At 41.5% G+C, this 15,885-nt stretch overlaps 1 protein-coding gene across 1 annotated transcript in view; it reads left to right on the top strand.

Annotated features, from left to right (window-relative positions):
- CHRFAM7A (CHRNA7 (exons 5-10) and FAM7A (exons A-E) fusion) overlaps window positions 1-14,539 on the top strand; it is a 94,786-nt gene extending 80,247 nt beyond the window's left edge. Inside the window, exons 5-10 of the mRNA XM_077828317.1 lie at window positions 4,941-5,020; window positions 7,412-7,579; window positions 8,206-8,400; window positions 9,983-10,069; window positions 11,432-11,541; window positions 13,948-14,539. Of these exons, the coding sequence (XP_077684443.1) occupies window positions 4,941-5,020; window positions 7,412-7,579; window positions 8,206-8,400; window positions 9,983-10,069; window positions 11,432-11,541; window positions 13,948-14,466 (1,159 nt within the window). The 3' untranslated portion in view covers window positions 14,467-14,539. The remainder of the gene's footprint in view (window positions 1-4,940; window positions 5,021-7,411; window positions 7,580-8,205; window positions 8,401-9,982; window positions 10,070-11,431; window positions 11,542-13,947) is intronic.
- The last annotated feature ends 1,346 nt before the right edge of the window (window positions 14,540-15,885 follow it).

The raw sequence follows: 15,885 nt of genomic DNA, 5'->3' as shown, positions 1-15,885 counted from the left end.
TTAAAGTGAATGAGTTGCATCTTCTGCTTTCATTTCTCTGGAAACACATTCTCTAACCAATATCCATGCACATCACAGTTGCAAAATTTAGCTCTGTCCCTGTCTTCAGCCTTCACATTAATTTGTTTCAAAGACACTGACAAATACATTGTTTAATATGGTAAACTTTCTGTTCAGAACTTGAAACAATGTAACTACAGTTGATTAAATTACTCTTGCAGACCTCTTTTCTCTGTTTTGCAAATTATTCAGAATTAGTTTCTTTTAATATATTAATTACCGGCACTAAACAGTGGTTAGAGAATATCTACCTAGTAATCAAACACTTCTTGCCTTGTTCCATGACCACACTGAGTTACAGTATTCAAAAATATATCAATGCAATCATAGGCACCGACTTCTTCAACCCCCCCCACTGCCTCCCTCCCCCATTCCAACCCCTTCCCCTGAGTCCCTGCCCCAACTCCACCCCCTCCCTGCCCTTATTCGACTCCTTCCACAAATCCCAGCCCCCCCTCCCTCCCAGAGCTTGCTACAACTCTTCGGCAGCACAAGTACTAGGAGGAGGCAGGGGGAGGAGGTGATGGGGCCGGGGGTGGGTGGGACCTTGGCTGCCAGTGAATGCAGACCACCCACTAATTTTTCCCCGTGGGTGCTCCAGCCCCGGAGCACCCATGGAGTTGGTGCCTCTGAATGCAATGGCCAATCCTCATTGGAATATCTCACCTAAATTGCAATACTGTACAAAATCAATGCTTCGATCTATGGTATATACAAAATAATTCTGTTTTGCCTTTTAAAAACAATGCATGCAATAAAGATAGCTTCTTAGTATTGCTTGGTGGGTCTGTTCTAGAAGGGCACACGGCTTCCTCTCATCCTCAGTTTCAATTATGGAGCATTTGCTGTTTTAGGCCACGTTTGCACTACCTGCCGGATTGGCGGGTAGTGATCTATCTATCAGGAATCGATTTATCGTGTCTAGTGTAGATGTGATAAATCAATCCCCAATTGCTCTGCCATCGACTCCAGCACTCCACCATGGTAAGAGGCGGAAGCAGAGTCGATGGGGTTGTGGCGGCTGTCGATCCTGTGCCGCGAGGACGCGAACTAAGTGATTCTAAGTCGATCTAAGATACGCAACTTCAGCTACGAGATCTTAGATCGATCCCCCCCACCGTGTAGACCAGGCCTTAGAATCCTTTAGACTCAAACCCTTTCCTTATGCACCCTTATTCCTTGTCCTTCTTAATACCCCTCAATCCACAGCCCTCCCTAATTCTGCATCTGCACTCACTGACAATACCTCTTACGTTTCCAACTGTGTCCTTGGTCCTTCCTGCTTCAATCATCAATAGTTGGATACATTTTTAAAAGCGTTAAGATAATATTAATAGTAAAGAGTCAAAGGAAACTTAGAGGGGGAAAAAATTGAAGTACAAAGTAACCAATTCTAAAATGATGAATGCTTTACTTTTAGTTTTTCAAACACAGAAATATGCAGCAAAGTAGGCCAAATATTTGGGTCCTCTTTCTTTAGAGTACTCTGGAATAGTTTACTAGGGGTTAAAGGTACAATCCTGTGAGGTGCTGAATGTCCTTAAGTACCATTAAAGTAAAGGCATTCAGATACTATGGTGTTGAGCGCTATGTCGTAATTAGGTAGACAGTAGGAGTTGAATGCACAAGGGGCCAGATTTTCAAAGGCATTTAGGTGCCTAAAGATGTAGCTAGTAACTAAGCAATTTAGGTGCCTAACTTCAATTTAAACCAATGGCCATTAAGCACCTAACCTGCTTAGGCTCTTTTGAGAATTCCATTACATGCCACTCTGTATCTTTAGGTGCCTAAACACTTTTGAAAATCTGGTCCTCAGGCTGAAACCCTATATTGGGATGTTGTAGATAGAAGAAATGTAGCCAAACTTGGGTACCTAAAATTAAGCACCTAAATAACTGGTTGGATTTTGAAAAGTGATGAGTGCTTATAACTCTCCGTTGCTTTAAGTGGACCTACAGTAAGTGCTGAACTACACAAAAAATGAAGAATCCATTTTACACAGACATGATTGATATGTCACAATACTGAAAACACGATGAAAAACTAGGCTTGGGAATAGAATGGACTGGTAGAAATTAATGGGAAAAGAGGATTTAAAATAGGGATACACGTTCTTTTGCTGCTAGTGCTGCTTCCTAATTCATTTTTCTCACAATTTTTCATTCAGCATTCCAGTTCTTTCCCTTTTTTGCTGAAGTTTGGGTGTTCTTTCCTCTCTACTTTCTCTTAATTTAGCTTTATTAATTGGTTTCAGTTCCTTTCATGTAGTTTTTCTTCAGTGAAGTTTATTTTCCACCAGACTCATGAATATTGTACCTTCACCCTACCTCAGATCCAAAGCCTACTTTGCTGATGCTGTTTTTGAAGTTGAGAAGAACCTAAACTGCTAAGAGGCAGGGAGATCAGAGCCTGGTCAATTTCAAACCATCCTGTAGATAACTTGGGTGTCTTGATCAGCTAAAAGCACAGACTGTGTCTTGGAGACAGATGACTGAGGGTGCTGTCACCTATTTTCAGTGTCTCAAGAGGGGCTGGCAGCATTTCCTCATGGCCCAGGCTAATTTCACCTGTATTTTCTGGGATTTTCTCATGTGCAGGTCCACAGATAGGAGACCCTATACCCAAGCTGTCTACACCAAGCTTCTGGTTTGTTTTTGATAGTGCCAAAAATTCTTACCCAAATGGGATGATTTTAGTTTAAACGAGTGGTGAATGTTACTTAGGGTTAGGATTACTTACCAGCAGAGTACTATGGTACTGCACATATATAGAACAAAAGAATCCTTTGTGGGACACTGGCAATAGGAAAGTCTCACCCCAAACCCTTGTGAGACGTTCCATTCAGGTGGTACTTTTACAGACCATATCACTGTAGCATCCCAAACATCTGGAAATATCATGAGTTGAGAGCTGCCTCAGAATTGGGATTGTACAGTAGTTCCTCACTTCACAATTTTTAAAATATATCAGTTACACACACACATACATGATTTACAAACAAAAAGACATGGCACAAACCAAATACCCATCAGTCCAATCACCCCAAATTCATTTAAGATGCTGAAAAAAGGAGGAGGCCCGAAACCAGCCCAAACAGTAAACAATACGTAGCTATTTGCTGTTATGACAAGTTTAAAAATCTCTGTTGATAACAAATAGAATTAAGGCAGTTAATCCATTAAACTTTTGTCTCAGGAACAGAAAGTGAGTTTTTTGGGTTGGTTTGGTTTTGGTTCATTTTAATATATGTTACATATAGCAGCTTCTAGCATGTGTATCACCTAAGAAAATCATTAATGACAGAGTCCAAGGCCAAAAGGGAACACTGTGACCATCTAGATCGACCTCCTGTATATACAAGCTATAGAACTTCCTCATACCAGGCCAAATGTATTTGAGATATCACTTGGCAATAATTGATTTTTTTTTGTACACACACAAATATGCAATTAAGCACCATTTTAAAACAAATGAAAGAAGCTAATTCATTCCTATCTTAATAATAGTTGCATCTATACTAATAATATAAGGCAGTGGACTCCCACCTTTTTATGCACAAGATCACTTTTTGAATTTAAGTGCAACCTAGGAGCTACTCTGCCCCTTCCCTGAGGCCCCCCCCCCCGCCCTCACTCACTTTCACTGGGCTGGGGACGGGGGTTGAGGGGTTTGGAGTATGGGGGGGGTTGGGGTACAGGAGGGGGTATGGGGTGCTGGCTCTGGGAGGGGGCTCAGGCCTGGAGGTTGGGGTGCGGGCTCCTGCTGGGAGGCACTTTCCTCATTGGGCAGCTCCTGGTCAGCGGCGCAGCAGGGCTAAGGCAGGCTCCCTGCCTGCCCCGGCCCTACAATGTACCTGGGAGCGGCCATCACACCCCCCTGCAGCCCGTGGCACTGCATGCTGCCCCTCTCTGCAGGCACTGCCCCTACCCCCCCCCAGCTCCCATTGGCCACAGTTCCCTATTCCAGGCAGGAGCAGCATGCAGAGGGAAACCACTGCCTCCCCACTCCCCCGGGGCCTCAGGGGTGGGTTGGCTGCTTTCGGGAGTTGTGCATGGCCAAGGCAGGCAGGGAGCCTGCCTTAGCCCCGCTGCACACCAGACTTTTAGTGGCTGGAGGTCGCCTGTCAGAGGCTCCAGGATGGACCACTTGAGCACAATTGACTGGTTGATGGCCTCTGATCTAAGGCATTACAAACAGCACTAACAGTAATTATTTCACAGCACTATTAGATTAAAAGATGAAACAATAATAAGGTCTGATTTTAGTTTACCAGCCTCCTGGTTTGTCGATTCTGAGTTAAATACTCAGAGTTTGATCTGGTGACCACAGAGTGAATGGAAGACGCCTGTTGATGTCAGTGGGGATTGACCAGACTTTAAGATATACTAAATAGTCTTTTCACTGACGAAAAGTAATCTGTAATTGTATTGGGGGCAGGCAAGGGGGAGAAATTGGTCATAAATCCTCTCAATGTTCATTAACTCCTCTTAATGCTAATGAAAGTTATATGCTGCTGGCAACAAGAGGAGACCAGATCTCCTTGTACAGTTCCGCTAGGATTTTGGGGAAGGGCTGGTTTCAATTTGGGAAATAAATCACACGATGCCATGGTAATTAATCTAGACTTACACCAGTTGATCAGCGAGTGAGCAAATGAGACGATTAACTGCTGATTTGCAGCTGTGTTTATTGGGAGTAACTTCACTGAAGTCAGGTACATGACATTGGGACAAAGTGGGAGTTAGAGGAGAATACAATCAAGAGGTTTTTGGTTTGGGAGGGTAGGGGAAATCCACATTTTGTAAGAATACTGCAATTCTTTAAGACCTCATTGATTCCATCAAAGAGTGTAATTCAGGTCTTCTTCCCTCCCATTCTAGTGCTGATGAGCGATTTGATGCGACATTTCATACCAATGTTTTGGTCAATTCTTCAGGACACTGCCAATACCTGCCCCCAGGTAAGAAGTAGATTGTTTTCATGTAATAGCTCTTGCCTACTCATATATGAAGTCATCTCATAGTTTGGATATAAACTCTTTCATACGCCATATAAATCTAGATAGTACCTGTTTGCTAGATTTAAAACTATATAAATTACACATATGTACCTGTAATTATGTATGTATTTGTATTTAGAACACAATCTTGCATGGATACCATCATACAAAAAAAAAGTATCAATTGCAATGATATAAATCCTCTGTCATATCACTGGTTTAGCCCCATTTCCTATTACAGTAATGCTTCACTCAAAATCGTCTTGGTTAACATTGTTACGTTGCTGATCAATTAGGGAACATGCTCGTTTAAACTTGCGCAATGCTCCCTTACAACGTTGTTTAGCAGCCGCCTGCTTTACCTTAGCCCATTGGCGCTAGCTGGTGGGGGCTTGCAACGAGGGTGGACCAGCAGCCCCCTAGCAACTCCCCGCTCCCCTAAGTTCCCTGTGCAGCAGCCGCCCAGCAAGCTACCAATTGCTGGCAGTTCAGCTGTCCCTCCCCCCACTGCCGGGTGCTGCTCCTGCCCTCTGCCTTGGAGCTGCTCCCAGGAGCTTTCTGCTTGCTGTGCAGAGGTGGGGGGAAGAAGGGTGCTAATGTCAGGATATCCCTGCTCCCCCTGCTCCTGCACCTTATCTCCACAGAGCAGGGGGATGACGACAGGGTTTAGGATGGAGGGAGCTTGCTGGCAGCAGCTGCTGTCTCAACTTGGTGATCTACTTAAAAAGGCAATGTACTCAGAGTAGGGTCAGCAAACTAAAGGGGCAATGCGTGCCTCTCTCTCTCTCTCACACGTGTGTCCGTCTCTCTCTGCCATGCTGTCTTCCTCTCTTTCCATTCGTGCTGCCTTGTAGAGTGTGAGGTACATTAACAACAATATGTTAACCTTGGAGAGCTTAGCCAAGTGCTAGTTCATCATTTAATAGTAAGGCGTTCCCTGGGTATCCCACCCTCTTCCGTCCTCTGACTTAGCCACCTCAACCAAACTTCACACACTCTTCATTGCTGTGTACAAACAATTGTTTGTTTAAAACTTATACTGTGTGTGTGTGTGTGTGTGTGTGGTCTTTTGTCTGGCAAAAATGTTTTCCCTGGAACCTAATCCCCCCTATTTACATTTATTCTTATGGGGAAATTGGATTCACTTAACATCGTTTTGCTTAAAGTAGCATTTTTCAGGAACATATCTACAACATTAAGCGAGGAGTTACTGTATCAATTTATGGTTTCAGAAGTATGGAAGTATGAATAGAAATAAAAATCACATGACCCTTTGACATACAAAAATATTGTTTCCTGAGGCTGAGGGAATAATTAAACATGATTAATTTATTCCATGAATTTGGCGCTTCTGTTCATGAATTCATTCTTATAGTAAATAGTTTACTAATTTCTTGGATGGATTTGCTATTTGAAATGATGCACGAAACACTTTCTCAGAACAGCTTTTGGTCTGTAGCTCATTCCTGAGAATGCTTTTATTTCATATTTGAAATTTTGAAACATAGTGATCCGTGTTGGATTGGACACCTGGAGCTATTTCTGTTCCCTAGAATATCATTATTAGAATCAGGTTTCTTCCGTCTAACTTAGGGTCTTATAGAGTGCCCATTCCTTGCAGTATCCAAGTGCTTCCCAGGCAAATTAAATCTACTGCGGTCCTAGGTATGGTCCATGGAGTCTCCTACCTTCCGCTCACAGGAAGCTCCAATTGGTGTTTATGGACTTGATCTTTCAAGGTGCTGAGTGCTGGGTCCTTGATCAGTCATGTTTAACTTTGTCCATCGTTTTATACAATAAACGCAACAAATAGAGGTTAGCCTTCTTGAAAGGAATGAGCCAGTGTTATGTAAATCTTAAAAGACAGGAAATCAGCTTGCAGGGCCTCTCGTTATATTTAGTAACAGAAATCCCATCCCAGCCACATCATGAAGAGAATAGTAACACCAGGAAAAGAGAATTAGAGAAGTGACCTATGCAATTCAGTGAAAGGAGGTATATAGTCAGTATATAGATTCTGCAAATCTATTACTATAGTAAGTTTGAATTGTCTTCCTTTTCACTTCTTGAGGTATATTAAGTGTACTTTTACTACACAGCAAAGAAAAACCTGCTGCTGGACCATGGCAGCTGTTTTCATTGCTGTGTACGCTTCTGGGCTTGGGCTGCAGCCCTGTGAACCCAAGTCAGCTAGCACAGGCCAACTGCGGGATTTCTTTGCTGTGTAGACTACCCTCAGAGTAAGTGCTGGACAGCTGCAGTGTGTAACAGGGATCATTTACAAAAACAGATGAAATAGTATGTGAAACAAGCATTTCTATAGATTTTTTTTTTATTCTATTTAAACTCTAGGCATATTCAAGAGCTCATGCTACATAGATGTGCGCTGGTTTCCATTTGATGTTCAGAAGTGTAATCTGAAGTTTGGATCCTGGACCTATGGTGGATGGTCCTTGGACTTACAAATGCAAGAAGCAGATATATCTGGATACATTTCAAATGGAGAGTGGGATCTAGTAGGTAAGCCCTTGGATCTGATTTTCATTTACACTCTGTACTTTGGGAATGTAAAGGGGCTTTAAAGTGGATGGAAAGGTAGATCAGTATAAAAGGACCTTTGTGTAAATGATGATCAGGCCCCTTGTCTTTTTTTTTCAGATCGTAAAAATGTACACAGCTCAGGTAGCAAGTACCAGTACAAATGCATGCTGATCCATCAGTCCATTTACTAACAGATCCTTGGCAGACACATGAACCAGCATTCTTTGTAGATATATTAAAAAAAGAAAAAGCTACGTTAGGGTTACCAAGCAGTGGATTGGTACACGCTATGACGGTCTGAGACAGTGGCATTTTAAATGTGGTGGAAAAAAAGATAAAAGGTGAAGAACATATGAAGACGGTGGAGGCACTGAGAGAACTCTGATCATTGCAAGTTCATTGAAAACCTTTTTGACTCAGATTCTTTATTACCTAATTTTGGTCATGTAACAGAGAGGAGAATTGGAATTGAAGAGGAACATTTTACTTGCTGTGGGACTTCACAGAAGATACTTGGAGGCTTTTGTCTAAATGTAGCTTCTACGTTATCATAGGTTATATGCAGATTAGTTTCTGCTTTTCTCCCTGTTTTTTTTCCTGTGCAGGAGTTCCTGGGAAGAGGAGTGAGAGTTTTTATGAATGTTGTAAAGAACCTTACCCAGATGTGACATTCACAGTGACTATGAGACGTAGGACTCTGTATTATGGACTCAATCTTCTCATTCCTTGCGTGCTGATATCTGCACTTGCCCTATTAGTTTTTCTGCTTCCGGCTGACTCAGGAGAGAAGATCTCACTAGGTAAACACATTACCAAGTATTTTAAAAGTTGGCTCTATAAGAGTCTTCTGATTTCAATGTAGCTAGATAGCCTCAGCATGCTCAGGGAAAAAGTTTGTCTGTCTTGCTGCATTTCTATCTAATAAAAAGTATGTAGGTGTTTTTAAAGCATCTCTTACGGTGGTATCTTAGCAAAGATATGAAAGAATAGGTCATACTACTAGTTAGGGTGGAGCTAGGAGTTACATAAACAACAAAAACATACAAGTAGCATTACAATGTTTAACTGTATAATCCTGTATTACAAATAGAGCTACTGTTTGACACTTATGTGCTGGAGGGAAAAATAATTTCACTGAATAAAGGTTATGTTGGAAAGAACATGTATTTTGGCATTTTAGTCTGGCATTATTTTCAGTCTATATTCCTCTTACTAGTAAGTGATACATTAAGAGCCAGGAGTCACCCTTTGCATCCTTTTGAAAAAGTTGGGCTCCTTCCATTTAAATATTTTAGTGGTGAGGCCATCTTCTTTTTGTAAATGTATGGCTAAATGTTGGATTGTGAGGAGTGGATAAACTGGAATCTTTTTGATACACGATAGTTAAGGTAGCTGCTAAATATTTTATGAAATTTTACACCACCAATTTGGACATAACAAATGTATTAATTTCTATTTAATGAAAATGGTTGTTCAAAAGACAGAATGTAAACTGGTCATCTCTGCACAAGTGCCGTTTTAATGTTTAGTGTATGTTTCTCTTGGATTTCAGAACCAGCTTCCCTAGCCCTTGATTTCTGACTACCCTCTGAATTTTTAGGATGCGCTATCCTGTCCTTCAGTCCCTTTCCAGCTGACAGTGGTTCCCTTTGTGCAAACCTAATCCTGAGATCCTATCAGGACAACAGCTGAGTCATATTCAGAGGGGCAAATCAGTGAGCAACAAAAATCAAAATCCAGAAATCAGTATCAGAACTGCTTAGAGCAAGCAACTCTCAGAGATCAACTGCTAATTTCAGAGAGAACATCGGTCTCTCTCCCAGGACAATTTCTGTTTTCTGGGATTAACTACTGTACTTTTTAGCTTCATGTCTTCCAAACCTATTGATCAGCACATCACATACTGTATCAAGTTATTGAAAGCTCAAAACAAAAGACTCTCTTGTGAACTTTTCAAAAGGGGTGATGGAACATAAAACAAGTAGTACTTTAATTTGTCATATTTTATCAAATCCCTTGGACAGTGATGCGAAGTGAAGATTAGTCTAGCAAGGTTTAACAAGGCCAAAACGAAATTATTAGGTCCAGCTTCTACATTTGTACAAGTGCACAAAAACTGGGACCTAATCACGAAGGCTTTTGTATTAGATATATCAAAAACACAGATTTAGAAAAAATTAAACTAGTTTGGCAAGATTTCTACCCTCTAAAATGGGAGTTTTTAAAGTAGTATCAAAAGAGAACAGGATTGAGTACAATCAGTGCAAGAGTATGATTGTGAGAATAAATTTCACACAGCACTTCTTCAAATCTGTTCTTTAGTGGATAGCAATTACCTGACAAGCTGCTGTCCTAATTCTGTACTTCATGTTTATCTTTCAGGTATAACAGTTTTATTGTCTCTTACTGTCTTTATGCTACTTGTGGCAGAAATTATGCCAGCAACATCAGATTCTGTGCCATTAATAGGTAACTTCAATCTATTCTCTCTCTCTCTCTCTCTCTCTTTTTTTTTAAATCAGACAAGTTGTAATTAAATCACTTCAAGACCAAAAATAAGGCACATTTAGAAAGTGTATGATTTGTGTGCAGTTGAATCAGAGATGTTTAGGACTGATCCTGCATGGTGCAGAGCAATGATTTCAGTGGGAATCGAGGCTGCTTACCACTCCTTCTGGGGGAACGTATATTGGGAGGAAGATAGGGAGCACACTAGGGGGACAATGAGAATGGTTATGGAACATGTGCTGGGGGAGCACAAAGGCGCAGTGGTGGTAACATAGGGACATTTGGGTGAGAAAACACTCACTTGGGGGTAGGAGACACTGCAGAGTGGGCAGGGTGCTCACGGGCTCGCTGAAGGGTTTGATCACTGCAGGCCTCTATCCACTCATAGTAGTTCCCTCTCTTACTACCTTGGCATCCAGTGAAGTTTGTCATAAGCAGGGTCCTCTTGTGGGGGGGTTTCTCTGGTTTCTTACATATTTTTTGAGTCCTCTGGTCTGCTGGAAGATCTGGATCAAAATAAAGAAAACAAATGAGACGTCACTGGGGATAATGCCAAAGAATTTTCTTTGGAGTATGCAGTTGTTGCGTCTTGGAACACAGAAAGCGAGGGCTCTATAAAACAGCAGATTGAAATATACTCTGGAAGGCGGAGAGGAAATTTTTCATTACAATTCCTCCACATGGCAATTGATATATAAGCAGAAAACCCCAACCACTCTCTCTGATATTAACCAACTAACTAATAATGATGATAACAATAACGAAAGGAGATTTTCAAAGGCACTAAAAAGAGTCTGGTGCTTGTGTTTTATTAAAAACAGTGTTAAAATTACACATTATCACTTTAAATATGTAAGGGGTTTCCTGGTCTTGCTTGCAGGGTATAGGGCTCTCTAAGGAGGAGTCTGATATGTCTCTTATGCTTTCAGTGGACTAAGCTCTGCCTTGCTTTAGGGATGTTTTGTCACTCTCTGGGTTTGGTTCATGGGTGTTAAGGTTCTGGATGCTAAGGAATAAAGCAGTGTTATGCCGCAACTTTACAGGAAGAATATTTAATTCTTTTATCTATTTTCCCTATGTATATACTATGAACATAACAGTTGCCAACTCCCATTGAAAAATCAGTGAGAGACTGGAGCCTGACTACTCTTTCTGCTTTTGAAAAATCTCTCCCAAATGCATTAAAAAGTAGCTTGTGTAGAATCAGGTTTGTTTTCCATTTTAACTGTGTTCCTTTAGATTAGTACCTGTTTATGTAGGTGTATGAAGCACCTGTATATCACTATAATTTTACATATCTTGATTATGTGTTTATTTTTGCAGCTCAGTATTTTGCCAGCACCATGATTATTGTTGGCCTTTCTGTTGTTGTCACTGTTATTGTTCTGCAATATCACCATCATGACCCAGATGGGGGGAAAATGCCGAAGTGGGTAAGGTCTGATTCCAGTTCATTTATATCTACTTATTCACTATATAAATTTTCAGATTAGAGATGTGTCATAGTGGCAGGTGACCTATCATTACTTCTTGATACCCTCCCCCACCGAAGCTTCACAGCTGAGCAAAAATGTCCACATACCTTTCCTTTTGTGGGCCTCTCATTTTTCAGAAAGAGGGAAACACTTGCAAGAACTAAGACCGTCATCTTGTTTCTATCTTAAAAATTTCCTGCAATACAACTAAAACCACCTAGAACATGAAGTACTCTGTCCAATAAGAACACATTAATTTCATTACAGCCGCTGCTATAGATTTAAGTGTTGTTTACTTGTGAACAGCTGCAGCTATGACTATATGTTAGAGAGGTATGTTAAGGTGGACGTGAGAATTTTGGAGCTTTCTGTGAGTTATATACTGACTTTACCATCAAGCCAGGGACTATGTCAACTACAAATGAAAAGTTAGTATCTCTGTCTGTCATATTCCACTGTCGCTGAAGTATAATGCCATCTTCATGAGCTAGTACCATGAATTATTGTTTTTATGTAAAGCACTATCATAGCATGGCTGAGAACTAGAATCTTGCATAGTAACTGAATATTGATGAGATAATGCTAAGGGTATGTCTAAACCCCAGAGCCTGGGGTCTAGCTCAAGCCAGAATGTCTACACCCCAATTTTACAAGCCCCAGTCAGCTGACTCGGGTCAGCTGTGGGTGTTTAATTGCTGTGTGGACATACCCTATGAATCCTGCATAGCTTGATATTGCAAAGGGTAAGGTGCATTCTCAATTCCCATATATTTTACCTTGCATCCTGCAGCATCAGGTCAATAGTGAAGGTGGAAAGTACTCTCCTTAGATTTTAGGCAGGAACGAGCGATCACTACTTCATACAGTCCCATACCTACAATCCCATGCCCCAGTGCCTTACAAACATTAGATATTCCCTGCCCCGAAGAGCTTACATTATAGGCAGTTAGGTGGTGGCATTGGAAATTAAAATTGAAAGAGAACTGATTAAGTAGCAACCAATGCAGTAATAGAACTGATTATGTATAGACCAATGCAGTGTGAGATAGAAAACCAAATATTGATGAGTGTATTTGCATAAATATTCCTGCTGGAATCAGTTGGAATACTCATGTAAAATAAGCAAGACTTAGCACTGAAGACCTGATCAAAAGCCCATTTAAACTCAGTAGGAGTCAACAGGCTTTTGGATCAGGCCTTGGATTAATAAAGGTGGTCTATTTTTTTAGCTGAATTACATTAGTGCGGGGGTGGGGGAGAAATATGAAGACAAGAGCATGTGAAATCTGTCTTTAGCAAAAACATTTACCCTCAAAACAGCATCAGGAGTATATCTATCTACTCTAAGTGGCATTCTAAAATCATAACAAATGGACTAAATCCAATATAAATTACATTGCAAGAGTGACATGTGGTTTGAGATAATGAAATGACATTATGACTAGGAAAAAGAAACACTGGAATTACTTTTTGAAATCCTGATAGAGCTGAATTTTGGAAGCCTGAATTTGAACTGGAGCATTCTTTGAACAGCAGTGCAAAACCCAATAAAATGAAACCTAGTGATTTGATTTGCCACTGGAACGAAACTAATCGTTTTTACCAAGGACTTTTCTGTTCCATCTGCACCCTGTGGTATATGCAGGTCTGTTTTATACAGTTTGCAATCAGCTGTCATAAAAGGATTGAGTGCGAGTATAGTAAAAACACTGTAAAATATAGCAATTCAATCCAATTAGTATGGCATATTTTTAGCAACTGCCTCCAAAAAGCACTGAAGTATTAGACTGCAATTCTTTCACTCTTATTTCTGTTTGTAACACTTATTTTATTTATTACCTCAAATATAAAGCAAAACTATTTCGAGTCTCATTGAAAATAATTGTTTTCTAATCAAAGGAAAGTCCATAGTTTCAATTTAAAAACAGCAAAGTTTGTCATGTCACTGCTCTGACATGAATGTGATAAAAAAAATCAACCTGTCAGACCAGCCCACAGCAGTCATAATTTGACAGTTGCATATGGCCATTAGCAGCCTGCTGGGAGTGGGACAATGGCCTCAATGGCTGAGAGTGACTGTAGGACAATTATGACATCACCACTAGGCTACAGGGCAAGATCAGCAAATAGAGACCAGGGAGCACAGGAGCGCTGGAACAATTTTTATAGTGGAGGTCCTGAGAGCTATTTAGCCAAATTGTAATAAACCCTGTATAGAATGGAAACCACTTCAAGCCAGGGCATGTGGCAGTGTCCACCGCACCTATGGGGAGCAGAGAGTACTAGAGCTCTAAAATACAAATAGCTATTGATGATGATCAGTTTCTGTTTACAAAGATGTTTTACTTCTCAATTTTCTTCCAGACAAGAATCATCCTTCTGAACTGGTGTGCCTGGTTCCTGAGGATGAAGAGACCAGGGGAGGATAAAGTACGCCCTGCCTGTCAGCATAAGCAGCGTCGATGTAGCTTGTCAAGTGTAGATATGAACACTGTGAGTGGACAACAAGCCAGTAATGGGAATATGCTCTATATTGGGTTCCGGGGGCTGGAAGGGGTCCATTGCACTCCGACCACTGATTCTGGGGTAATTTGTGGGAGGATGACCTGTTCACCAACAGAAGAAGAGACTCTCCTGCACAGTGGACACCCCTCTGAAGGTGACCCAGATTTGGCTAAGATCTTGGAGGAAGTTCGATATATTGCAAACCGATTCAGGGACCAGGATGAGGAGGAAGCCATTTGCAATGAATGGAAGTTTGCAGCCTCCGTGGTAGACCGTCTCTGCTTGATGGCCTTTTCTGTCTTCACAATCATTTGTACAATCGGCATTTTAATGTCGGCACCAAACTTTGTAGAGGCTGTGTCTAAAGATTTTGCTTAATTCTGCAAAGTGTCTGTGATCCTTCAAGGTATGCTATGTAGCATATAGATGAGTACATGGTCTTTTTTTAAAAAAAAACATGCCATATCATGAATATACTCTTACTCAGTGACACATTTAAAAACAGTAAAATGTCTATAGGGCTCACTCCAACCTGTGAGATGCTGAGGGACCTTAACTCCCACTGAAGTGTGTAAATAGGACATTCAGTTTGTAGGGTTGAGTCCACAGTTTGTGAGCTATTGCTAAAGTATCTGATGGACCAATCGAAGGCCACTGGCATTAATGGAAAGATTTCCATTCACTGCAATGAGCTTTGGATCAGGCCCTTAGCCAATAAATGACACAAGTGCTATAATGGGGGAACACTCCCACCGGCTTATGTTGTCAGAAGCAACTAGTGAATGGGGGTAGGAGGGGGCCCAAGCTGACCCTCCTGATTTTCAGAGGGTAGGTACTCAGCAATACAGTAACTCCTCACTTAAAGTCATCCCAATTAACATTGTTTCGTTATTAGGTTGCTGATCTATTAGAGAAAATACTCATTTAAAGTTGTGCAACGTTCCGTTATAAAGTTGTTTGGCTCGTCCCGCTCCACCTGCCTGCCCGGCGCTCCTGCTGGGGAGCGGGGTCAGGGCGTTGGGGCTCGCCCCGCTCCACCTGCCTGCCCAGCGCTCCTGCTGGGGAGCGGGGTCAGGGCGTTGGGGCTTGCCCCAATCCGCCCACCTGGTGCTCCTACTGGGGAGCAGGGTTGGGGCATGGGGGCTTATCCCACTCCGCCTGCCTGGTATTCTAGGTGGGGAGTGGGCAAGCCCCCAACCCCACTCCCAGGCAGGAGCGCCAGACAGACGGAGTGGGGCAAGCCCTTGTGCCTTATCCCTACTACGCCCCACCTCAACCAAGCTTCACAGTATCTTTGGTGAATACAGTATTAGTTTGTTTAAAATTATTTAAAACTTATACTGTATATGTATATAATGTCTTTTGTCTGGCGAAAAAAATTTCCCTGCAACCTAACCCCTCCCACCCTGTTTACATTAATTCTTATGGGGAAATTGGATTCGCTTAACATTGTTTCACTTAAAGTAGCATTTTTCAGGAATATAACTACAACGTTAAGCGAGGAGTTACTGTACTGAAAATCAGGCCCCAGAAAAGTGTGTCAAGTTGGGCTCCTAAAAACTGAGGCTGCCAAAATGGACACTACCAACTTTAATGGGAGCCGGCTCTGAAGCATAGATCCTAATTTTAACAGCACTAAAAGTGGGGGCTGAATTTTTAAAACACACTTGAAATGATTTGTCAAGGAATTTAATTTTGGGGCTTATACCCACTGCCTTCTCCAGCAAAGACATTCTTTGAACTGCCAAGTTTTGTTGAACCTATTTTGCTATATTGATGTCTGTCTTTTTTTAAAAG

This window comes from Eretmochelys imbricata, chromosome 10 (assembly GCF_965152235.1).
Source record: "Eretmochelys imbricata isolate rEreImb1 chromosome 10, rEreImb1.hap1, whole genome shotgun sequence".
Taxonomy (NCBI): domain Eukaryota; kingdom Metazoa; phylum Chordata; order Testudines; family Cheloniidae; genus Eretmochelys; species Eretmochelys imbricata.
Note: the sequence above shows the minus strand (reverse complement) of the source record. Positions and strands in the feature narration are given on the sequence as shown.